This window comes from Colossoma macropomum, unplaced genomic scaffold (assembly GCF_904425465.1).
Source record: "Colossoma macropomum unplaced genomic scaffold, Colossoma_macropomum, whole genome shotgun sequence".
Lineage (NCBI taxonomy): Eukaryota > Metazoa > Chordata > Actinopteri > Characiformes > Serrasalmidae > Colossoma > Colossoma macropomum.
This window is the reverse complement of record NW_023494784.1, coordinates 19235855-19260929: the sequence shown is the minus strand read 5'-3', so window position 1 is coordinate 19260929 and position 25075 is coordinate 19235855. Positions and strand designations below refer to the sequence as shown.

At 38.2% G+C, this 25075-nt stretch overlaps 1 protein-coding gene across 1 annotated transcript in view; it reads left to right on the top strand.

Annotated features, from left to right (window-relative positions):
• The window catches only part of ncam2 (neural cell adhesion molecule 2), a 248801-nt gene that overhangs the window by 174291 nt on the left and 49435 nt on the right, over nucleotides 1–25075 (top strand). The window contains exons 3-6 of the mRNA XM_036589813.1: nucleotides 3095–3301; nucleotides 11504–11647; nucleotides 12706–12840; nucleotides 22506–22623. Coding sequence (XP_036445706.1) covers nucleotides 3095–3301; nucleotides 11504–11647; nucleotides 12706–12840; nucleotides 22506–22623 — 604 coding nt within the window. The remainder of the gene's footprint in view (nucleotides 1–3094; nucleotides 3302–11503; nucleotides 11648–12705; nucleotides 12841–22505; nucleotides 22624–25075) is intronic.

Genomic DNA, 25075 nt, shown 5'->3' with positions numbered 1-25075 from the left:
CTACAAACACAAATATACCAATTTTATTTCTTATCAAAAACCACCAGTGAACCTGCACACATCTACTGGGATTTTATGTGCTGTGCTAACAGCAGTCTTCTTTGGGCACTACTTTGCCTTAAAACATCCTACCTCTCCTTTGTGAATGGATTTTGAATAGTATGTTTTGGGCCAAAAGCATCTCTCAAAACTATTGTAAAACAATATCTCTGGCATCAGACACCATATTCATAATCAATTTTTTCTTTGAGGGAGCTTTTAGATGCATTCAATTCTACATCTTGTTCCCAACACCACCACTGTGAACCATTTTGACTCAGTTTCTCTAGAAAAGAACATTTCACATCAAACCACTCTGACTTTATTCACAGCTTAACCCTTTCATTTAGCAGACATTATGAAAATCAGTAGAATTCCCCTTTAAAGCAAGGGTGGCATATGTATATGTATATGGCAGAGTGTGTCAATTGCCAATATTGTAGCATCATTAGAGGGTGCAAAATGAGCAACACTGTACATGAAACCAGTATGTCTTACTCAAAATAACATAGCAAGCTTAAAAAATATAATCAAAAATATTGAATCTAGTACCAGTGGTATTGTTGTGTCAGGGATAGTTCACAGAAGTTTTTTTTTGTTTGTTTTTTGTTTTTTTGTTTTTTTTTAAAGTGAGAGTTTTACTTAGGGAGTCTTGTTTAATCTTTCAGCCAATACTTGTATTTGCAGATTTAAAACTCTGAAATGAAGAAAGTTCATGTTTATTTTGTATCATTTAGTCAAATAACTGAGTAAATCAACTTAAAATCATTCAAAAACATTACTGTTTATTTAAAAACACTCTTGAGACTTTCAGTTGATTAGTAACAACATTAGTTGGGCTGGTACGTTTGACATCTTTGGAAAAAAAAAAAAAAGGCAGTTAGCTTCCCAACTTTTTTCAAGTAAGCTGAACATGTTAGAATTTGCAGTACAGATGCCCATAAAGATGATCGAAAATTAGGCTGATTCTTTATGTCTAATCTATGCACACACAGGGCACTGCAAGTGCTATGGAATTACATGAGCTTGTTGCATGGATGTATACCCAATTTTTTACCCTTAACTATATGATCTAAAGTAATGCCTCAGGAATTTCTACAGAATTCCTTTAAGAATATTTTAGCAGTTTCAGACAATAACTATACTTTATTACAGGATATTACACAAGTATTGTGGATTACTAAAAGGCTGTAGTACAGGAACAGGCACCCATTACTCATATGGGTGTTTAATGACATACACAGTTTGTATAATCTCTGTAGTAAAGCAAATCGCAAAAAAACTGGATGCTCTGGAGCAGCTGCAAATAAGGTCACAATGCCAGTGGCAAGCAACAGCTAGAGGGGTATTAAGTAGTAGAACTGAATTCTCTGGAGTGATGGGGCTCCACCTATGAGTTGGAGTAGAGTTTGTTATCCAGAACTAATCATCCAACATCAGTACCTGACCTCACTAATGCTTGTGTCTGAATGCAATCAAATCCTTACAGCAGTGTTCAGCATCTAGTAGAAAGCAAAGCGGAGGACAAACTTCCACATAATACCTTTGATTTCAGAGGGAACATTTGATAAGCAGGTATCTACAAACTTTTGGACTTAGAGTATATATATATATATATATATATATATATATATATGACATGACATCATTCTGCCATAGGCTGAATTTTTGGGAAACACTGCTTAGAGTTGTTGTCCTCCCCCCAGCTGAGGTGCAGGTTTAGGACTTTTCTGCACTCCTCAGCCTTTCCCATGACTTTGCAAACCCCTGCTGGTCAATCCTCTCTGTAGCCTTCCTGCCTGTATATGACCCATGGCTGACCGCTAACTGGCTGCTGTGTGCAGTGCAGGCTGGGCTTGGGTTGCCATGTCCTCTCCCTGCCCCCCTCTCTGAGGCCCCTGCTGTGGACCAGCACTCTGCTCCCACACTGATAACCCCCTGCTTTCTGCCACTGCAGGGTCCCCTGGCAAAGCTACGTGTCAGGGCCCTGCTGTGTCACCAGGCCTGCCCGGCTGAGCAGAGCTCTAGCCACAGGCTCTCCTGCAGTGCAGAGAGCTAGCTGATTGATGCTCCGGGCTGGGATGTGTGCTGCACCACACTGATTCTTTTTATGACCTTCCAGCAGGGTAGGATTTATGGCATACAGCACCTTCGTGCCATGTGTGGCACTCTCTCTGCAGGACACTGCACAGGACACTTCTGTTTATCATTTTATGTAGGCCTGTGTTGCTGACAGAGGTTGTAGTGAACCTCTAACTTATCTGTGTAAAATGTTTCCCCCTGGTCTCTTAAGCCCTCTTCATCTTCAAAGAAACAAGTTTCCAGTACAACACTCTTTTACATGTGCTCACTTTATTATTGCCTGCTGTATCTGGTTACATTACCTATAAGAAAACTGATCCACAGTAGTAGTTTTGCTTTGTGGTGTATTTTTGTCCATTTTTATGGATAACAGTCTGTCGTTCAGTGTCAGAAACCAGCAAGTCTGTTTGAGATTACTTTAATAAGGTCCATTCCTACTAGGTTATTTGCTTCTGGCAGCAGTGTCAATATTTTGACTTACTACCTTGAACTAATCACTTATTTTCCCAAAATGTCTTACTATCTCAAAGAGAAAAATTGAATATATTGAAACAAATTGAATATATTGAAACAATGACTTGAAAGACTTAGTATTTTGAAATAATTACTTTTCTCAAAATTCTGACTTAGTATCTTAGTGAAAGTGACATTTTGTAAAAGTGGACTTCTCAATTATTGAGTGGGTGTTGGTGCAAGGAAAAGGAAAAAAAAAGCATTCAAAGCACAATTTTTCTCTTCTAATTGGCGAAAATGGCTTTCCATATGAACAATGTGTATGAAAGTCCATTACTTAGCTGCATTACCCTTGTAGATCCAGGGCAAAAGCAAAGAAACAAACCTCAGCTTTCAAACACCACATCTTGTCTGATCAATTTTAAGAGAAACATTTTATAAATAAGACACTTTTACACTTGTCTTACAGTGTTTTGTATGTTTGTGGATGTGTGTGATTGTGTATGTATGCTGTGTGCAGCAATTGGAGAGCCAGTGAGTCTGGAGTGGTATAATCCTCAGGGTGAGCGTATGGTGCCATCTTCACGTGTTGCTCTGCACAATGAAGGCGTGCGCTCCAGGCTCACTCTCTATAACGCCAACGTTGAGGATGCCGGCATCTACCGCTGCCAGGCTACTGACGCACAGGGACAGACACAGGAGGCGACCGTAGTGCTGGAGATCTACCGTGAGTACAGCCACTCACTCACACAATAGACACACCTAACTTGGTGTTTTACCTGCTGTTCATGAACGCTTTAGCAACCCAGCAGTTATATTTAACAAACTGACCTAAAAACAGCAACAAGAAAGATACTTAAGGGGTGAAACATTGCAGGCCCTAAAAACATACAACCTACTTCACTTAAAGGGTTAAAATGTGAACAGAGCCATCCAGAGGGGTTTGATGTGAGATGTTCCGTTCTAGAGAAACTTTGAGTCACAACAGTGGTAATGGGAATCAGACGCCTGAAGAATTTAATGCCTCTAAAAGCTCCCTCACAGACAGTTATTACATGAAATGGTTACGAGAACGCTGCCTGATGCTAGAGAGACTGCTTTTCATTACTTTGAGAGAATGTTTTGGTCTGAAATGTTTTTGGAAGGCAAAATAGTCCCAAAAGAAAACACTTTTCAGATTTACCGCAATTTTACCATCATTAACATCCTATCACCACCACTGAAATCTGAGTTGGTAGGTTTCTCTAGAATGAACAATTTCATGTCCAACCACTCTGACTGATTCAACATCAGTTGAATTTCCCTTTAAGTTTACTCACAACACAAATGACTATATTGGGTGATTCCACAATTGGGGTGTCATTAGACGCTGTAACTCAACATAAAACTTAAAGGGCACATCATGAAAAAACCATATTGACTTCAAATCCTTAAAATAAAGTGTGATGTACTATGTAAATGATGGAGTTCTGAAACCTACAATTCACTCCCCACTCCACACAGTCTATATATGGAAACTAACATGCAAAAACAACCCAGTCAAAATTTCTTGTTTCTTGTTTTAGTTTATCCCTGCCCATTCACACTTAAGCACTAAAGTTATAAGGAGTGTTTCAGCCTAAACTGCTTTTTGAACGTGGCACAATACATTCAATCACAACAAAGCTCATTTACACATATTAGTCTTAAAATAAAAAGCCTATTTAACACTATGGTAAAAAGAGATGTTGGAAAGTGGTCATGCAAAATGACTGCTTTGGTACATAAAACCAAGATGTAAATGTAATATACTGTAAGTGGTCTTCACTTACATAAAATACAAGAAATATGTAGGACATAGGCCCTTTAAAGTGAAGCCCATCTCAGGCGTAGCATTTAATTTTATACAAGGTTTCATTTCAGACAAAAGCTTAATTGAATAATAGCATTGAAAGTTATAAGGCATAGAATTAGTAAATGTTGAAGTTAAAGATGTTCTGAAGATTTACTTCAAATGTATTTTTAATGAATACTTTCAGTCTATAATTTGGGTATAATGTTTGTGACTTGTGAAATATTCTAGATATTTCATAGGACTGAATGTGCCAAGAATGTCAAGAGACATCAAAATGCACTTTTTAATAACCTTTAATGGATGACTCATGAAAAAAGACTCATGAGGTGTTAAATAGATTCACATATTAATGTAAAAAAAAATTAAAATGCTCTAAAAATCTTTTTACATGATTACATTTTAAGGTAAAGTGATTCAAGGTTATAGTGGGCTGGGACAGCCAAAATACAGCTTTCTAAATGAAAGAAATGTATTAATGTTTTAAGTTATCTATCTATGCACACAGGTTGTTATAAAGGACTCTTTACATACATATTTGCATGTGCAATAGCACTGGGACACAGTGGAACAGTGGAATCCAATAGTGGGACCCTATTGCTAATGTGTCCCCTCCATTTCAAGTTTCCTTAGCACGCATACATTTTTCATTTGATTTAAACTCCTAGTTTTCAGTGCATGGTGAGGATTGTCACTGCTCGTCAGAGGAGGCAGCTCAGTTGTCACGGAGCAGGAGTTTCCAGCTGGTCCATGCTGTCTTTGCCTAGGGAGCTTGATAAGAGGCCTGGTTAAATTCTGTGGGTAGCCCGTCAGAAAGCTATGTTGTGAAGTCAGTCAGCAGCAATGCTCTTATAGGCCCAGTGCCAGAAAGAGTGCCATTCACATCCCACCACACGCTGCACTCTGCATGCAGAGCGGGCTCCCAGGGAGCAAGGCTTCCTGGAGAGCCCGGTTCTTCAGAGCAGCAGAGGCACTGTCAGAGCCTGTACCCTCACATCAAGTCCTGCGGCTTTCAACCAAGGGTGCTGCCAGATACTGTGTACCTGGTGCATTCCCTATCATTTTACATCAAAAGTCCGCAGTCTGTTTGTTCCATTTCTAAGGGCAAAGTAATATTACAGGAGACTTTTGATAAATACTTGAATTTCATACAAAATTTGTTCTTAAATGACTCATAAAAACAAAGGTATGCCTGAATATACATGTGCAATTTTGACATTCGACTGAGTTATTTATAAATATCACAAATTATTGCAGATGTGAACAAACATGAACAAGCTTTTGAACTCTGGACGTCTTAGCAGATTCTATTGGTGTTTCCGGCAAGTACTGCTCAAAAGGTAAAGAAACGAGTACTGCACAGTTACAGACGGTGTGACAAATAGCTGATGTCCATGAAGTTTATGCATTAATCTTAAACTTGCATGTTCAGATGTTTGCACATGCCAAGTGTACGTCTTAACAGTTTTCAGTTTGGGAATTGCTGTAACATTACCTTGCCAGTCATCTATTCAGTAGGGTGGTACAACAATTCAATAGTTCAAGCAGACAGTGAAGTACATTTACATACATGATTTAAAGATAACTGCCTCTGTCAGGATGGAAGGAAGGAAAATATTTTACTAAAGATTTAAGAGTTAAATAAGTATACGAGCTCATGCTAGAGCTGATAGTGTGAACTGTTTTCTGCTCTGATGTGAAACATTTTGGCTTGTTAAAGTAACATTGAGAACATAGATCTTTTCTAACTTCCGATTTTATGATTAGCTTAGCAGCACATTACTTTAGACTTTAGACCTAACGTGTCTGTGGCACGTTAAGGCCATGTTTCATAGTAATGTAAACAAAGCAAAATAGGCCCTGAGCAACCAGTTTATTAGGTACCTTCTTATTGGCCATTTTCTCTCATACACCTGCTAAACATCATGTATTTACAGGTACATTTACACATTTGGCATGAGAGGAGTCTTACCAAAAGACTCCTTGGTTTAGCATGGTGTCAGCTAAACTCCAGTCTACCACATGGAGGGCAGTGGTATTACCCACTACAACAGTGGTCCTGGAGAGCTGCCTTGTTACAGAGCCTATTTCCAACTACAATTTGCCATCACTGCTCTAGCTAATCAACTTCTTCCCTGTTTGGCAAGATCAGATGTATTTGAGCTTAGTAAGGGGCGGAGCGGCGTATTGAATACAGTTTGACACTAAACTCTGAAGGTAGCTACACTATACCAACCTGGTCCAGCCTAGTCATGAAAGATGGTTCTCCACAGTGGTTACTCAGGTTCCTCAAGACAGTTCAGTAAATCAGTAGCTATCTAGTTAGTTAGCTGCTCAACTTATTTGTTTATTTGGATAGCCACACTATTTGCCTGTATATATATATATATATATATATATATATATATATATATATTTTCTGTACAGTTGAAAAACAGCAGATTAAATAGAGATTTATTAAAATTATTTGAATTTGCATGAATTTCACTTTAAATTGTTTTGGCAATGGATTTATTTCATAAGCAGCAATCACACTAATGTCGCAGCACACTGGCACTGCCACTATAAAAAGTTACATCAAATTGGAAACACACTAATTTACAAATTGTTTTATAGATCATTTCTTGAACGTGGACTATTTTAAAAGATCAAATCCATGCATGCAGGGGTTTAAGAAATGAGGTCCCAGGTATTGCATTTTGGTACCATCAAGTGATGTCCCTCTACATTCTCTGCCTTCAGTGTTCCAGTAATGTAGCCTGCAGTATATGTTCTTCTGCCTTCAATGAAGAAAGCCAACAATGGCAATAAAAAAAAGCTGCAGAAAGGCCATTTCGTCCTCAAGCAGATAAATAGTCAGGCTTTACATGTTGTCCAACTAGTGCAATCTCTGCCTTCTAGCCTAGGATTATTCTTTTCAAGCACACAATACAGAAAAACTTTGATCTCAAATTGTTGTAATTCTCCTCTCCAATTTATTCCGAATGCCTTATAGCGAGGCATCAGTTCTTACATGGCTGAGCTATAAAGCAATTCAGGCCTATATTGATGCAAATTGTGTTCTGGAACAGGGATGCTACTGGCTCTACTCTGATGGAAAGACATTATGCATGTTATGTAAACTTAAAAAGCTTGCTTCTCCACTATACAGTACCTTTTTTAAAAAAATAAATAAATAAATAAAAAAGCAGGCCGTTGAAACAGATAGTTCTGAATGAATAGATGACATCAGGCTTTGCCGTAGAAAGCTTTACAATAAAACGAAAAGGGGTGTGTTCCATCTGAAGACCTTTGACAAATCTGTTGATGTAAACCTCAATGTAATTCTTTCGCCGATGAGACAGCTGAGACACACGACAGGAGAGCGGGAGAGCTTTAGTGGCAAGACAGAGAGAACGAGACAAAGAAGAGAAAAGAAAAGAACATGCTGAGGAGAGAAAGAAAGAAAAGAGGGGCAATTACATGGAGACTGTGGATGAATGACATTTTCAGTGTGGCTGTGGAATGCATTAAGCAGGGATGACTGTTACCCAGCCTTATTCACTTGTACAAACCTGAGAAATGAATAGCAGAAAGGCAAATGCAGATAAACAGGAATAAAAATGAGGATAATGCCAAAGATCTCCAGAGCAAAATATGAAAAGTTCAATTTCAAAATATTCAAAAAAAGGATTGATAAAAGGTATTCATTCAATGAGGGGGGGAAACGCTGCCGAGAAAGCTCCTCGTGCAATAAAAGGCTTCGAGGATTGTAAAGGAGGAGATCCTAAAGGAGGAACCTTTATCATAATAAAGACCTTAATTTTAGACATTATGTTGATATATTATTCCTCATTAGACATAATTAATAGCTTGCCATGAAAGTCCCAGTGATATTGCATAAGCACTCTTCTTCTGCTCTTCTGACTTTGTAGCAGGCCTGGCATTTGCTGATGCCCTGCAAGAAGCTGCATTTTGAGCAGAGGAAGCGTGTAAACAGACGTGACTCACAGATCAATACTCACAGCTGATGTGCTGACGAGGGACAGATGAAGTTTTTTCATCCTCTTAAGGCATTTCTCCTTTTGATGAAGAGAAGCTCATGTTTACCATAGCTTCCCACACAAACAGCCTGCGCCACTTCTTAGCATGGCCAGAATCTGATTTAATGGAATATTTCAATTAATACTAAGTTGTGTAACTGTGAATAATTGTAGACAAAGTGCTAACAAGACTGAGTCATCTGCACTGGAGCCAGAAAAAAAAAAGTCGACAATCTGGCCCATGTTCAGTGGCTGGAATGAGCAAAAACTAGTAGCACTGTCTGCTGCTTTGATTTTTGCGAGTTGCTTATTATTCTGGATCAAAGTCAGGACTTGTTCAGATATGAAGGAGCAGGCACACTGAATATGACGAAATGTCAAATCAGAGTTTGAAACCTTTGTGCGGGTCATCAGTAATATGTTCTCACTGATCCTATCTTTTCATATAACGCTCAACGATAAACATCTCAAACAACTGTTAGCTACTGGTGTTTCAAAGGATATTTAAAAGTGTGTTGTACAGTGAGTATGAGTTACAGCTGGACACTGAAGTCATTCTATAAGTGTGAGTAACTCATTTCTGTAGATTATATCTTTCACTACTCTATTTTCAACTATAGTACTGTGCAAAAGTGAGATCACCTCTATAAATCTATATAAAGTTCCAGTCAAAACAGCCATGAAGTACAAGTTATTTTTCAGCATCAGGAAAAGGCAGAAGATATTTAACAGATTCCTCAACAACTAAATATCAATATTTTTCAGTATTTAGTGTTCACTCTTTGCTTTTATTACAACTTTCATTCTTTTTAGGATACTTGCTTTCAGTTTTTCAAAGAAATTTTGCAGGAATATTTTCCACACCTCCAAAATTCAGTCTTAGAAGTTGGTTGCATTTTCTTCTTCTTACAATTCAAGTAATCCCAAGTACATTTAGTGATGCTGAGGTCTGGACTCTGGGGTGGACAGTCCATTGTTCTGAGAGAAACAGGAGCAGATTAATTTAGCATATTTTCTACACATCCTTTTAAGGTCATGGTGCTGAGTTGTCTTCTCACAGTGGAAGGATGGACAGAAACACCTGTGGATGTTTTCAGATCTGAAGCAAAAGTGGAGCTTGATTTTCTCCCCTCTCTCTCTCAAAGATGAAAGCTTTAATTGCTGTTTATCTGATAGTGACAGTTTTGGTGGACTGCCAGGTCTTGGATGATTGTTACCATTTACTCTATAATTTTCTCTATAGTGCCATTTTCTCTACAATGTTGAAGAATGTTTTGAACTCCAGTTTTGGAAACTCCTATTTTCCCCTTATAATACTTTGGCTTTTCCCTTTCTTATGAAAGTAGATTCACTTATATCTAATCTTCTTGGAAATCTCTCCTGAAAAATGTATAACTCACTCAATTGCTGTCGCAACCAGAAATCAAATAAACTGAAGGTGGTCTCTGACTTTTGCACAGTACTGTTTAAATTTCTTAACAGATGCTCTACCAAGTAGCATGACATCATCTTCAGTAGCACATGGGGTGGCAAAGAAAGAGGCCATGCCGTCAACTCCACTGTTTTAGAAGGCTAGCACTAGCAAACACAAAGTAACCTCTGAACTGCATTTCCATAATTTTTTTTTTTTTTTTTAAATAATCAACTTTGGCCAAGCCGTGTTGATAGAGTGGAGGGTGAATCTCTTGGACTGGGATGAATCATAGAGCTATGTGTATGTGTGTTTTTTTTTTCTTCAGTAATTGTTATGTCTGGTTCTGACCACATGGTCAGCCATGTTTGTTGCCATGCGACTGTGTTTACACATGAAAACGCTTCACACTTTGAATGAAACCGACATGCAGCCTCATTACTGAGAGCGGCAGATCTTTTGTGTTTCTGAAGCAAGGCAGCAGCAGCAGCACACGGCCTGGAAACACAGGGCATCTCTCTTAGACCATGTGATCTCTGTGCCAGTGGCCTCTCTTGGCAGATGCAGGGCTCGCTTTGCTTTTGCGTCCACTTGAATACGTTGGCAAGCGCTCACCTCCAGGAATTAATTTACCTCCTTACCACATGTAGATCCCTGGACAGAACTTCGGCCATGACTGGAATTGCTGAGCGGAGGCATGCGTGCGATACTGTACGCAGAACCACGTCCGGGCGAATTTTAATATGCAGACCAATTTGAGGCTGGTATTAGATCAGCCGAGACTTTCCCAAATCAGATCAGGCTGTTCCAGTGGTCTATGGATTTAATCAATCACAGTGGAGCTACTGTTGACCATTAAGTCATTCACTCTTGACCCACATCAAGCTTTTAACAAATATTTGGAAAGCAAAGAAAGGATGAGTTTGTACCCTTGTGCTTCTTGTCATGTCAAACCATCTCTCATTGAAGTAACTCTGTAGTGTCTTTTTTATCCTTACATATCACACTAATGCAGGAATGTCAGTTCAGAATATCATACTTTCAACCACAAGTTCCAACAGTGTTTACTGAAGTCTTTCCTATAGATCTAAATGCAAATGTCACTTCAGTCACTGTTCCTGTGTGGAAGAATACGCACTGATGTTTTTTCACTGATTTATTGCTTTTTAAGTTTTAGGCTGTCTGCACATGCACTGTATATAGTCACTGTCCAAAAAAAAAAAATAAAGAAAAAAAAAATGCATCTCCATTGTGGTCCATTGTTATTTTTCATGGTGGCTCTCCTTTACATTGTATGAAAATTTCATGTTGAATGGACCAATATAAATGATTCAAAATCACTTGGAATAAAATCTATTTACATTAACTCACATTAGAAGTTAATGTTAGCAGTTCCCCTGTAAAGTTACTATTTTGGAGATAGTGTTTTCTGGGATAGCGACGATATTGACGAAAAACACCAAATATATTCATTTCATATATTCATTCAAATTCATGTGAAAACTTTTTGAAGTGTTGATATTACCTCTAATCTCACTCACAATAATAGAATGATTTACTGTTGTCCCATGTGATAGACATTTATGAAGGATCATTTAACCCTTTCACAAAACTGTTACATCAAACACATTTGCTGTGCCCAATACTCTCCTCCCTCTCTCCCAGAGAAGCTAACCTTCAGGGACGTGCCGTCACCTCAGGAGTTTCGTCAGGGTGATGTGGCTGAAGTGGTGTGTGATGTCACCAGCTCTCCAGTGCCAGTGGTTGCGTGGTACTACAACAACATGGAGATCACTGAAGACACAGAGAGTGAGTTGCTATTTAAGGACTTACCTTGGGAAAGTTTTCTGAAAATTTCAGGTGGCTTCAAACGTGATTTAAATCAATAACTGAGAAAGTTAAAAAAAAAATGTTCCACCTGAAAGAACTTTTGAAGGTGATTTCTGTAGCACAATAATTAAGTTTAGCTTTGGAAAGCAAAACATTTGAGAAAGAGACAAATGATATCAGAGCTGACTCACTCAGAGCTAAATGACTCAGTGCCTTTTTAGATGTTATGCTAAAATAAAAGTTTTGTTGATAAGTTTCACCTTTTGGTCTAGTAACACAAATCTAATGAATATAGATTAATGACATAAGCCTCACACCCACTATGGTGGTATAGATGTCTAATTACAGACTGCAGACCATCTGTTGTCAGCCACCCACAGTTTTTCAGCTGCCCTTTACCCTATTTATCATTGGGCAGTTTCTGACCACAGGACTACTGTTGTTCAGATATTGTTCGGATGGTGGATCATTCTCAGCATAGTGATACTGACAGGGTAGTGACAGGGAAGCATAAGTGGTGCTGGTACGAGTATATCAGGCCTGACCCACCACCAAAAATAACCAGCCAAGAGTGGATGTGTCATCATAAGGCTAAAGGAAGGCAAACAATGTTAATGGCAACAGATATTTCTAAATGTAAACTAGTAAAATGGACCCGTATACTGTCAGAAACAAAAGGTACAGTGCGGGTACACTTTGTTCAACTTAATGTATAAATGTGCCCTGTCTAACTAAGTTTTTCCCAGGAGAAAAGTGCACACACATACATATGCATGAACATTTTATTTTATTGTTCTAAAAAGATACATAAAATTGGAGACGAGAGGGTATGGAGAATCAGTACTATTTAATATATATAATAGTAATGGAAAATGGTACAATGTCCTTATGGTACAATTAAATCCTTAACTAAAAAGGTACTAACTACAGTTTAGTACCTTTTTGAGGAAGTGTAAGGCGTTTCTAATAAAATGGTCAGTGAATGTTGGAATGTTGATGTTTTAATTACCAATTTATGATCCTTTCATTGTTTTCAGAGTTCCAGCTCCTGCCTAACAACAACCTGCAGGTCCAGCGAGTTACTAAAGCAGACGAGGGTGTGTACCGCTGTGAGGCCAGAGTGGAAGCCAGGGGTGAGATTGACTTCAGGGACATCATCCTGGTAGTCAATGGTGAGTTCTTTATCATGGAGTGTTACAGTGCTTGAACAGGTTTCCATTACAGTCTTAAAAATAAATAAAAAGGTGCCAAAAAGGGTTCTTTGCCATAAAAGAACCATGTTTGGTTTCCTAAAAACCTTAAATGGACAATTCTTTAGGGCAGTGGTCCTAAACCAGTCTCTCAGACAGCTCCAACTCACAACACATAATGAAACAGTGGAAAATGTGAACCACCTGAACATCTCTGTGGACCAGTTTGAGAACTACTGCCGTTTCCATTCCACCATATTCCATTCTGAGAATTTGGCATTTTTCCCTGAAACCAATTCAAATCTACTGCCAGAAAAGTGCATGCATGTTCATGTTGGGCACAGTGAAATGTATCAGCATGTAAAATCAGAGCTGTGTGCCAGCATGTTTGTCACTATATGAAAGACGTACAAGACTTGATTTACTGTTGGATGCGCTGATTTTATTTTCCCCCTAAGTGAGTGTGCAAGTATATTGTTTTATTTAATCAGAGAAATGATAAAACTGATGTGCAACTTATTCACACATTTCCTTGTTCAAAAGGGTTGTTTGTGACATTAAATAAAAAGCTATGAATTATTGTCTTTGTTAGATCACGTTCTTTACATAAATAAATGCAACAATAGCACTGAGGAGTCACGCAATTAACAGACAAGAGCAGATTAAATGGCAGAAATAGCCACAGGTTATTTTTGAAAGGGTTACAAGATCTTCCACCCAATGTAAATGTTCTATAAGGAATCTTCAATTTGGTATAAAACCGTTACATTATGTGAAGATTCAAAGCTTTGAAAAAAATTCTTCAAAACAAACAAATCTTATTTCCAAGCATGATTCTTTAGGGAACCAAACAAAGATACTTCTATGGCATTTTTTTTTTTGAAGCGTGTATAGGCCTGTCACCACTACCACACAACTGCCTAGGGATTATTTGAGCTGACCACAGTCATTTCCATACTTGTTAACTATTGCAATCATTTGTTTACATCACATCAACCAGAATAAAAGAAAGCAGAAATGCAATTGAGACACACGCATCATTTTGATTTGTTGCTATAACACCTGTAGAGGGCAGTAGTCAGTAAAGTTTGTTTATTTGAGCTTGAGCTGTTTGTCAGGTGGGAGCTACTAAGTATGGATAGCTAGGAAGCAAAATAGCTAAATCAGCCAATTTGGTCATTTTAGGCTTGTACTTTAACAGTCGCATACAATGAACAAAATGACATCACAATTATTGATACGGTAAATAATCCTTAGCTAAAATTTCATGATCATGACAGGCCTAAGAGTAGAGATACATTGGATAAAGGAGAGTTAGAAATTTCTCTTCCAGTTTAGTTTCAGTGCCCACAAAAAAAATTTATTCACTCGATTTTTCAAAGACTATTTCACTACATTTCAGTGTTGTGGATATCACTTCTATATAGGTCCCTTAAAACTACCACTCCAAAAAAACAAAGAGATAATTTCCCATACTTTAATTTCAGTTGTATTCCATACTAAAAAGAATACACTCTGTACTACTGACCTGAAATTAATATTATAACCAAGATTTTATTATATCCATCAAAATTACCCTACCATATAGCACATACTATGGCCTCAAAGCTGTCTTTAAAAACATTACGGTTGTGTGATTGAAGATGAGAACAGATGAGCGGAGATGATATGGAGAGATTAGCCCCCTGGCTTCTTCATGTCTGACATGATGAGAGCGAACATAGGCCAGAGTCTTCTCAGTTCACTGCCGAAGTCTCTCCGGCTGATCTAATAATGCTGCTCAATGAGGCGTGGCTGATAATCCAGCGGACATGACAACACAAATCAGACACTGACATAAAACAAACGCCAATCCACAGGCGTGCCTCCTAGCCCCCGGCACTGCCAGGCTAAGCATATTAGTGTGCCTGTTTTTCAATTGCTCATTGAAAATAAATACTGCGCTAATACTGAGCAGCCTAATCAGAAATACTGAGGTCCAGATGTACGTTCATGAGGCACAGCAGAAAATGTGCTTCGACGCAGCAACAACATGCAGTCATGATGCATCTGAAATTAAGGTTCAGTTTGCTAACGCTGTAGCTAATTATACAAACTGTGCATAGGGCTGTCTACTAATTATGCTATTTTTGTGATGTGTAGAGTTTCAAAGGTGCAGTGAAAATAGTGGAGCAGTCAACAAGCTCCAAAAGCAAAAATGCAAGTTAGCACAACATTGCATCCCTCAGTCTCAGTGGTTATGCAGAATACATGATTTTGTGTCATTGTGTTTATCCATCTCTGTTCTCTGACTACAATACCCAGCATGCATTGTGCAAATACACCCAGTGACCACTGGCTCCCTAGCAGTAATCTCAGCCCACATGTAAACAGATCATGTAATATCTTTGCATATTAAGCTGGCCACAATGGTCAGGATTTGGTCAGTTCCATATTGACTGGCGATCTGCAGAGCTTTGAACGCAGGTTGTTGCATCAGTCCAATAGGAAACATACGATTTGAAGTCTGTGAAGGTCACAGCATTATGTCTTTAATAGTTTTACTTAGGGTTAAAACAGAATTTGGAGTACATCAATAATGCCATAAGAGTCCAGACAAAGTGCATAGTGTTATTCTGTTTGTGAATATTCCATCAGCACATGTTCAAGACTTGTACTTCTGTGTAGGAAGTTAAACAGGATACATAAAATCGACTGCACTTCCAATACCTCCACCCATTTTTGCATCCTGCCTCAAATGCATATCACACATAAGCTGAATATTAGGCTGGTATGGCAGTTTTGTACATACAACGCATGGTTATTCAGGCAGAATGCACACTATCTGCACCTGAAAAGGGCACAAAAGGCTTACTGCATTCAGCCTTGAGTCACTGTTGAAGACTGTGCCATATGTAAAATGGGGGGGGGATCTCTTTTCCTGCAGTTTCCCTCTTCATCTTTCTTTTAAGTTCCCCTCCCATACCACTGTGCATCTGCAAAGCCTCTCATTTTTGTCCCAAACTGATTTAGCCTGGTCGGCTAGGCTTGCTGAGAGCTGGTTTAGGCCTGTGTCAGATGCTTCACTGACCTCGTTTGATGTCTTTATGCCCAATTGTGCCTCACATTAGCAGACCTGTTCCAGTTGGGCCCCCTCATCTGGGAATGAGCTCAATTAAATTATAGCCTTTGGAAAATGACTATCGATTGGCAAGAACGTCAATGATAATCTAGTTGGAGTTGTTTCAGCGCATGACTACCAAGCCCCATGCAGAGTGTGTTTTATTCATGTCTCTCAGCACATTTCCTGCATGTGTGCGTGCACGTTGTTATAGTAAACGTATACAGTAGGAAGACTCTTAATTAAAGCAGTGATTTTTAGTACAAGCTAATATTCTGAGTGCAGTCATTTTAACTTACTTCCAGTCGCTTGGTTCCTGTCTCTGGAACGAAGCCAAGATGCTGAGTTATGCCATGGTCATTCAAAATACTTCTGAACACACTACATCACAGGTCAGCATTATATTTCACAATGGCCATACCTACAGTCTCATCATTGTCTGGCAGGCAGCAAGCTTTTATTATTTATATAGGCTTTCAAAGCCTAGATTGCAGGACACATTTCGATTAGTACACTAATGTATTTGCAGGCTGTTATTGGATGTAATCACTGAACACAGTGTAACTATTTATCTAATAAAAAAACGTAAAATTAAATGGGGGTGGTACAAACTCCATTCTAAGGCATGCCACTTACCATTACCAACTATTGGACAAAAGCTTTTATACATGGGCTAACTTGGCGACTGTTTACAATGCTAAAGCTGCAGTCTTAAGGACACCTAACGTAAAGGAGCATGTTACCTTGACAATTCAAGTTTTGGCTTCCTTTATTTGTTTTTATTTAAAATTTAAAAGGGGGCACTTTAGCCAAAATAATATTGAAAAAAATGTTGCTTCATCTGTTGTAAAAATGCTTATGTGCCTCTTATAATGCTGCCACCGTAGTCTTTAGAGTGAGATTGTCTGGTTTAAAGATTAGAAAAACCCCCTTCTGATGATGCATCTTGAAGGTTGGAGGTATTTTTCAAAAACAACAAGTGCTTTAGGGCAGAAAATTGAGGGCAGGCTGTTCAAAAAAATGACTTCTTGCTAGCTGGCTTATACAGAAACTAACGAAGAAGCCAAATATCACTTCTGTATTTATTAGGGGTGTATGATGTATTGGCTTAATGCATGCTGGGTATTGTAGTGAGAAAATAGTGATGGCAGAAAACACCAAATAAGATTTACGAAATCACAAATTTGGTCTAATTGCTGAAGTTAAGGGATGCAATGCTGCACTACATAACACTGCATAACACTACAAATATAATTGCTAGTATTAAGCTGGTATGCCCCTTTAACTTAATATTTCTTAATGATGAGCATCAACACTGTGGGCACCAACTAGCCTGCTTGTACACGCTAGCAGACTACGGCTCTGCAATAAGTGAAATACAATAAAAACAGCAGCAGTGATGACACGATGGCTCGTATCTGTGTTTAATACCTAGAGGGCTACTATCCTTTGAACAAAGCAGTGTGCTGTTTTCTCTCCTGTCTGATGGCAGTAGACAGAGTTGATGATGAGAGGAGTGATTGAACTTGGGCTTTAACAGTGATGACCCCCATCACAGCCTCCAGCTAATCTGCAAAATAACTATAGTTTCAGAAGAGCCCACGCCACACTAATGTTTTTTATCGTCCCGCAGCCTACCTGCCATGATTTCCTTCTAATTTTCTCACTCAGAATCTTACATTAACAACTGATTGCATTCCCCATCACATAACTGCCAGGAGATTGCGGAATTAATTCGGACCGGCCTTTCAGCAATTTGGACCTTCCTAATGAATGACCCATTATGTGCGTTCTGTTAAACAAATACTGTGTGCATTTATGGCATCTAATAGAGGGCGAGAGAGATGTTTTAGTTGATCTAATATACTGCCAAGTCGAGCTGAAAGTGACCATGAATAAAACATCCCCTTAATTTAATCTTTTTACCCTAGCTCACACTCCATTAAATTGTGTTATGTCTTTAAAGGAGCATAATTCAAAATGACGCTCATTTCAGATAGCAGCGCCCCATCCATTCTCCAACCCCAAACAGCTGGAATAGGGGAGAACAAAGGAGATGAGCTTGTGTTGTAATGATAAAAATGCCAGAAAGAGCTGATGAAGAAGCTCTGCTGTAAAAAAAAAACATTCATGCTGCAGTTAAAACCAAGTTTAAACCATTTTAGCAGTACTCTTTTTCCCTGAACAGATGTTAGTCATTGGCTGGGCTCATATCATCAGGGTGAAGTGGCACAAATATGAATTTTTGCCTTAATATGGCTCAGATTTGACGTTGTTAGAGCTGTGCAGACACAAAAGTCAGTTCTGATCTTCTTTGGCAACATTCAGACTGCAGGTAAAGCATCACCTGAATCAGACTCAACATCCAAATCCGATTTCATTGTTAAGGCCCAGTGTGAATGAGCAATTCATCAAAATTGTTTATGGTTAAATCTCATCATAAAATGAACGCACACAAACTTCACCGACAGTTTATTTATTACATCTTTGGCATATATCCAATTTTAAATTCAAGTCTGGTAGAAGTATTTACAAATTTGACGAAAATAGCCTGAAAAATGCCTTATTTGCGGTTAATCAAAATTATAAATAACAGTAAAAAAAATAAAATAAAAATAACTTTGCACACAGCAAGGCTTGTAATAATGTGGAAGTACATCCCTAACATGAACACTGATAAATGCTGCCGCTATATTGCTGCTTTCAGAACAAAACCTTTGGTCGCCAAAAAGGTAACTTTACAGGAAAAGGAAACGTTCTTAACTTTCAATGGATGTAAATGGAGAAACTGTTTTCCAAGTCATTTTGGATAATTTCTGTTGCTCTGTTAACCATGAAGACAAGGTAAAGGGCAACTGCTTTTTTCAAAATGTGTCAAAAAATGTAAAACGACAAATGAAGATACAAGGTTTTGCCCCAACAGCAACAATATGTTTCAGTTGTGTAAAGCCAAAGCCTTAATAGTAAATAACTATCTTCCTAAAATATATAGCCTAGTACAGCAGTAGTCCATATGGCAAAATTATCACTCAATAATATGTTTTATGATAACTCTACACAATAACATTGTTACCGCCTGGAAAAAAAAACATTTTCACCTTTTTTTTTCCCCCAATCGTAATTTTAATACTGTAAAGCTATTTAAGCTCAGGCCAGAAGGGGGGCGGTGCATGTTCTGCTCTACCCCAAACTATGCCTATGAAAATAATCTTTGGTTCATGAGCTGCTAAAATACTTTTCTTTTAATTCTTTGCTGTCAAAACATCTGCATGAATTTAGGCATGCATGTAAAAGATGTGTATATGCAAATAATTTGGTGTTTGCCCATTACAAATTATATGTAAATAAGGTAAACGTGGCACTTATTTCCACACATTTGAGCTGTTTCATCAGTTGTGCCCAAACCACAACTTCATCATAGTACAACAGTTGAATTAGACGCAGAGTAGTCTGTACATCATTCAGGGCGGTCAAATCTGAACATTTCTATGCATCTTTGATGCATAAGGGCCATTATCTTTTTACTGTGGCCTATATCTGACAACAGTCTGAACAGATCATGCTCTTGAACTGATCTGCATGTGCAAATGGACGTGAATCTCCTTGACATTCATTCAACTTACGTAGCTGTCCTTTCAACTCCGTTCAAGCATTGTCAAAATGAGCTGTACAAACTGCTACTTTAAACGTGGAGAACAGACAGTAGACACAAATGACCAAGTTTACAGAAAAAAAGCAAAAGAAATTATGAATTTGTGTGCTTGTTTTAATTATGGAAGATTAAGATCAAGAAGTTTCTTTGGTTTCCTGCCTTGAAAAATGCTAGCAAGGGATGCAAACTCCATTCCACAACAGTAATATGTAGTGGATAAATGCATATGAGCTGTCTGAGGCTCCTTTACTTTTTTCTTTTGCAAAATATCCCTGAAGCAAACATTGAAAAGCTGTTAGTTTGATTTCTTTTGTTAAAAAGCACCACGCTTATTTGTTTACTCTTCTTTTGTCTCGCTTGTCCTCCAAAATGAAAGGCTTGAAGCATAACCATAGTAACAGGCATTTTGATGATGTCGCCATAAGGTGTCTGTACCTGCACTCGATAATTATGATGAAAACTGAGTTGGATTGACAAATAAGTCTCATGAATTACAATGAGACAGAGGTCCACTCTGCATCGGATATGTATCGGGTTTCAGTTCCGCATATAAAAGAGGCCCAAATCAAAATTGAAACCGTCAGATATGTTTTTTTTACTGTTGACACTGTCACACAAAAAACAGATGTGTCGCATATGAAGAAAAAGATCCGATTTGGGCTATGTTTCCTTGCAGTGTGAACGTAGGCCAAGTTAAAGTACAACACAGATCTGATGTTTTGAGATCTGTGCTGACACACAAATCAGATCTTTTCAAGTCAGATTGGAGTGACTTTGGATATGTTCACACTGCAGATAAAAGTGACCCAAACACTAAGCAGATTCTATTGTTTCATCTCTCTTGGTAGACAGTGCCATGCTTATTTGTTTACACTGCCTGTCCTTCAAAATGAAATGTAAGGTGTAATTGTAGTAACATATGTTGGTGACATTGCCCTAAGGTGTCTGTTCCTGCAGTGACATTTTCCTAAGGTATCTGTTGCATGCAGGTTGCTTCAGAGCACAGGTTTATAATAACTGACATGAGTCACTCCACCTTGCAAATATGAACCAAGGAATTGGATCTGAGCAAAAATTCACAATTAAGCAGAGAGGCTTGTAATGTGAACATAGCCCCCACTCAATTATTGTATCTTTGTAAAGAGTAGGGCCGAGACTTGTGTGCGAATGTATGTAGTCATATGAAGTAAATACACTTAAGATATGTGGACATCAGTATTTGATCAGTTAAACAGTATACGTTGATAAATGTTATGTAATAGAACATAAAATAATAGAAATTTGAGTTTGCAAAATCAACATTATTTCAAAAATTAACTGAGATTTCACTTATTTCTACTGAAAAAGTAAGTACATCCCTGGCTTCAGTGACCTATTTCCACCTTTGGCAGAACAACTTTATGTAGCCGTTTCCTACAACCATCTACCAGTTTCTTACATCTCCCGAGAGAACTTTTTGCCCCCTCCTCCATGCAGAATTCTTTCAAATGTGCAATGTTCGAGAGGTTTCTTGTACGTACAGTCCGTTTCAGACAGTATTTCAGTGGGATTCAGTGGGATTCAGATCCAGATCTAGGCCATTCCATAACCCTCCATTTCTTCCATTTGAGCTTGGTGGATTTACTTGTATGTCTGAAATCATTATACTGTTAGAGGGTCCACTTCTTCAGCTTCAACTTCTTTTGGCCTCACATTCAACTCAAGCACTCTCTGATAAACAGAATTCATAGGTCAATTCTATGATTGCAAGTTGGCCAGGCACTGAGACAACCACTGTCTGTGGTTTTCACTAAACATTGCTTATAGTACAACTCTGTCTTTGACTCATCTGTCCATAGCACATTGTTCCAGAAGTCTCAGATATTCTTTAGCAAACTTTAGTCTTGTCTCATTGCTCTTATCAGACCTCCTATGTAGGTCAAATTTGCGCAGAATCTTTCTAATAGTAAATGCACGCACTTTGTCATCGGTAGTGCAAGAGTTATCTGTTGATCCTGTAATGAAGTTCTGGGGTTCTTAGAAATTTCTTTTGGCATATTATGGTCTGTTCAGGAGGTTAAATTTACTGGGGTGGCCAGCCCTGGACAACTTGGCAGTGGTTTTAAAATGTTCTCCACTTGATCTTCTGGACAGTGAAATGATTGATTTCCAATATTTTGGAAATCTTCTTAAACCCCTTTCAAGACTCATAGGCATCTACAGTCTTGTTTCTAAAGGCCTCAGAGGGCTCTACTGGTCTAGACATGATACCCCACACTTCAATAACAAAGAGCAAACCAGACCAGATGTTTGAGGTTTAAATATGACCTCTTCCTCCAAAATATACACTAATGGTGTTTTAATCATTAGCACTGTATGTGGTGCACCACATGTCCAAACATGATGAAAAGTTGAGACTTTTTCAGAGGGTTTACTTACTTTTTCACATGACTAAAATATATACAAATAAAGTGCTGGAATAGAGTGTATTTCTTGTACCTGTGTTTTTGTTACATTAATGCAGAATGATCACTGTGAATAAGTGAACAGGGAGTTGATTTATTATAATGTCAGTGCAAGTCTTATCAGGTCATCTGCGCTGACCCATCAGTTGACCCTTTACTCTCGACATTAACCTTTCAAAGTATAATAAACTGAGTTGGACAAGAAGTATTGATTTAAAACTGGAGAGCACCTTATGTATTTATTCATTCTCTCACTGCACAGTTATTCTAAGTACAATCACGTTGAGGGTGAGAATATGATTTGCGAGTAAGCAGTTAGTTGTTTTACAACTAGATTTGGATGTAAATTTAAACTCAATACATTAGGAAGTGAAATTCAGGGTTGTAGAGGTTTTGTATCAGTATAAGAAGGTTTTAGCATTTTCATTTAATGTGTTTCTTTCTCCAACAGTTCCACCAGTGTTGTCTGTGCCTCAGCAGTCCTTCAATGCAACAGCAGATTACGGCGAATCTGTGACGTTTACTTGCAGAGCTTATGGCTCTCCTGAACCGGATGTTACCTGGCACAGGTATACCTGACTGCATGACACACTTAGTCCCTCCATTCCACACTACTTAGTAGGTAGAGGTCAAAACCAAGGACTGCTTACTGTGCTGCGAGACTAATTGGACTGAACTGTGGAAGAGCAGGGCACTTCTATGAAATTTGTCTTATTTGGCTGGGTTTGCATTAGGGATGCAAATTTTGGCAAATTCGATTTTTTTGACTGACCATCAATTAGTAGTTAGTCATTAACCAGCACACCTAAAATAAATTGTGACCCATGAAATTATAAACTATCACAACCTATTTTGCTTATAAAATCTGATTAGTCATGTCCAAAGCTATTGTAAAATAATTGGTATAAGCCAACTTATCAGCACAGACATCAATGAATCTATTAATTCTATAACATTAATGGCCAGAAACTTTTTAGAATGTATTCTAAGAACCCACTTTTTTGTTTGAGTAGAAGGGTGTTTATGATTATATGACCAAAAGCTAAAAAGTTTACGAAAACACTGGAATATACCATGGTGAAAGTTCTATACTCTAAAAGTTCTATGTACCACTCAACTTCAAGTTAAAATGAACACAAATGCCATGACTGAGGCTAGCTTTGGCTCAACTTTGTAGAGCAGCTTGTAAAAGCCATCACCATCCACCACGTTGCCCTCTTTTGCACACTTGTATGATTTCCTCACGCCACTGTAAATCACACTTTCTTAGGAAGAACATGGACAAGATCACTTCCGTCTTATTGCTTGTGGATGTTTGCTGTCAATTTGGTTGTAGTGTACTACTGCCCTCCATTTAAAAAGTGTTCCCAAACACTACCATTATAAACGGCACGCTACATTTTTAGTTAGCCTATCTAGCAGAACCTATTGTCCATTGCACCTATTGCACCCTCAAGTGTACAACTCAATGTAACTTTAAATTAAAATAAGTAAATTAAATGGAAGTGTTTTGTTTATTATCAAACAAACAAAACAAACAAACAAGGCACTAGTAGGTCGCCATTGTCACACTGATGCCATACGGCTGCAGTGGAGCTAGTCCCAGGGAAAATAAGACAATCAAAAAGATTTTCTCTTGGCTAATGTCATGCACTAGCTTTAGTTGGAAAACTGATAGCACTGGTCAAACAATTGTTTATTTGTCGGTTAACAGTTCCCCAGTGAAAATATTATATTTTTATAATCTGTAAAACAAAAGGACAAAATTCACCAAGAAAATAAGTCAGTGAAATGAGCTCACTTTCTTTATCCATTTCTTCCTGCGGTGTTCTGAGAATAAGCTTGGCCCATATGAATAAACCTTTATTCTTTACCCAGACTTCACTGTTCTTTTACAGCCCAAAATTATGTATGTGAAATTACACTGAAAGGTTATGCCTACAGAAAAAAAAGAAAAAAGATTTGTCTCAGAAAGTAAAAGTTTTGGCAAATTAAAGCGCTGTTGGAAGACTTGGGAAAAGAAGTGCGGAGTCACTGTGCGACAGCCTTAATGACACATTTGGAGTGGACACATTTATTTCACCTCTAATATGTGGGCTTTGAGTGACAGGCGGCCCAACGTGTTGATTACAGGCCCTCAATCACTGTAATTACCTCTGCTGAGATGGGAGCGAGCGAGATGAATCCGATCTGTGCCAAGCACTTGCACACGCTGACCTTTAATGAATGAGCCTAACCAAACCGCTAACTGAACACCGAGGCATGACAACAGCACCACCAATTATAGTATGCCTGTTGAAACCTGCCCTTTAATTTTATTTTCAATTCTTATTTTTATTTATTTATTTATTTATTTGTGGCACAGTGCACATATATTGGGAATTTGAGGAGTGAATTATGTGTGAACTATTTTGGGATGCTGTTTGAGCTGCTTATTATTTGTCTTGATTCTTAGGCAGCATTATAACAATGACTACACTGGTGCACCTTAATCCCTCCGATATACAACTTACATACATGCTGCACTTGCCAGTGTGTCAAGTAAAAGAGGTACTATTTAAACCCTCTTACCCAACACACCATTGGTGATACATTCAGACTTGGGGTTTGTCCCCTTTAAAAAAAAATAAAATAAAATCTGCCCCCAGAGTAGTTACAGCATATTCACGTTCACATTGGGCACAGTAAAATGTGTCAGTATGTGGAGTCAGAGCTTTGTGTGTTATTGTATTTTATCACTGAAAAGATAAAAGCTTATTATTGATGTCTTGAAGTGTGAAGTACAGTTCTGTGCAAAATTCAGAGACCACCTTTCATTTATTCAATTTCCATTTAAAATTGCCATTAAGTACAAGTTGTTCCAGAAATTTACAGAAGCCTGAACAAATCATTTTTTGGTATTTTGGGTCCACCTTTTGCCTTGATTACAGCGTGTCCATTCTTTAGAGACTTGCTTTCAGTTTTTTTTAAGACATCTGCATAAATAAAGTAATAAAAAGCAGAACTAGACAATTTTGGTCC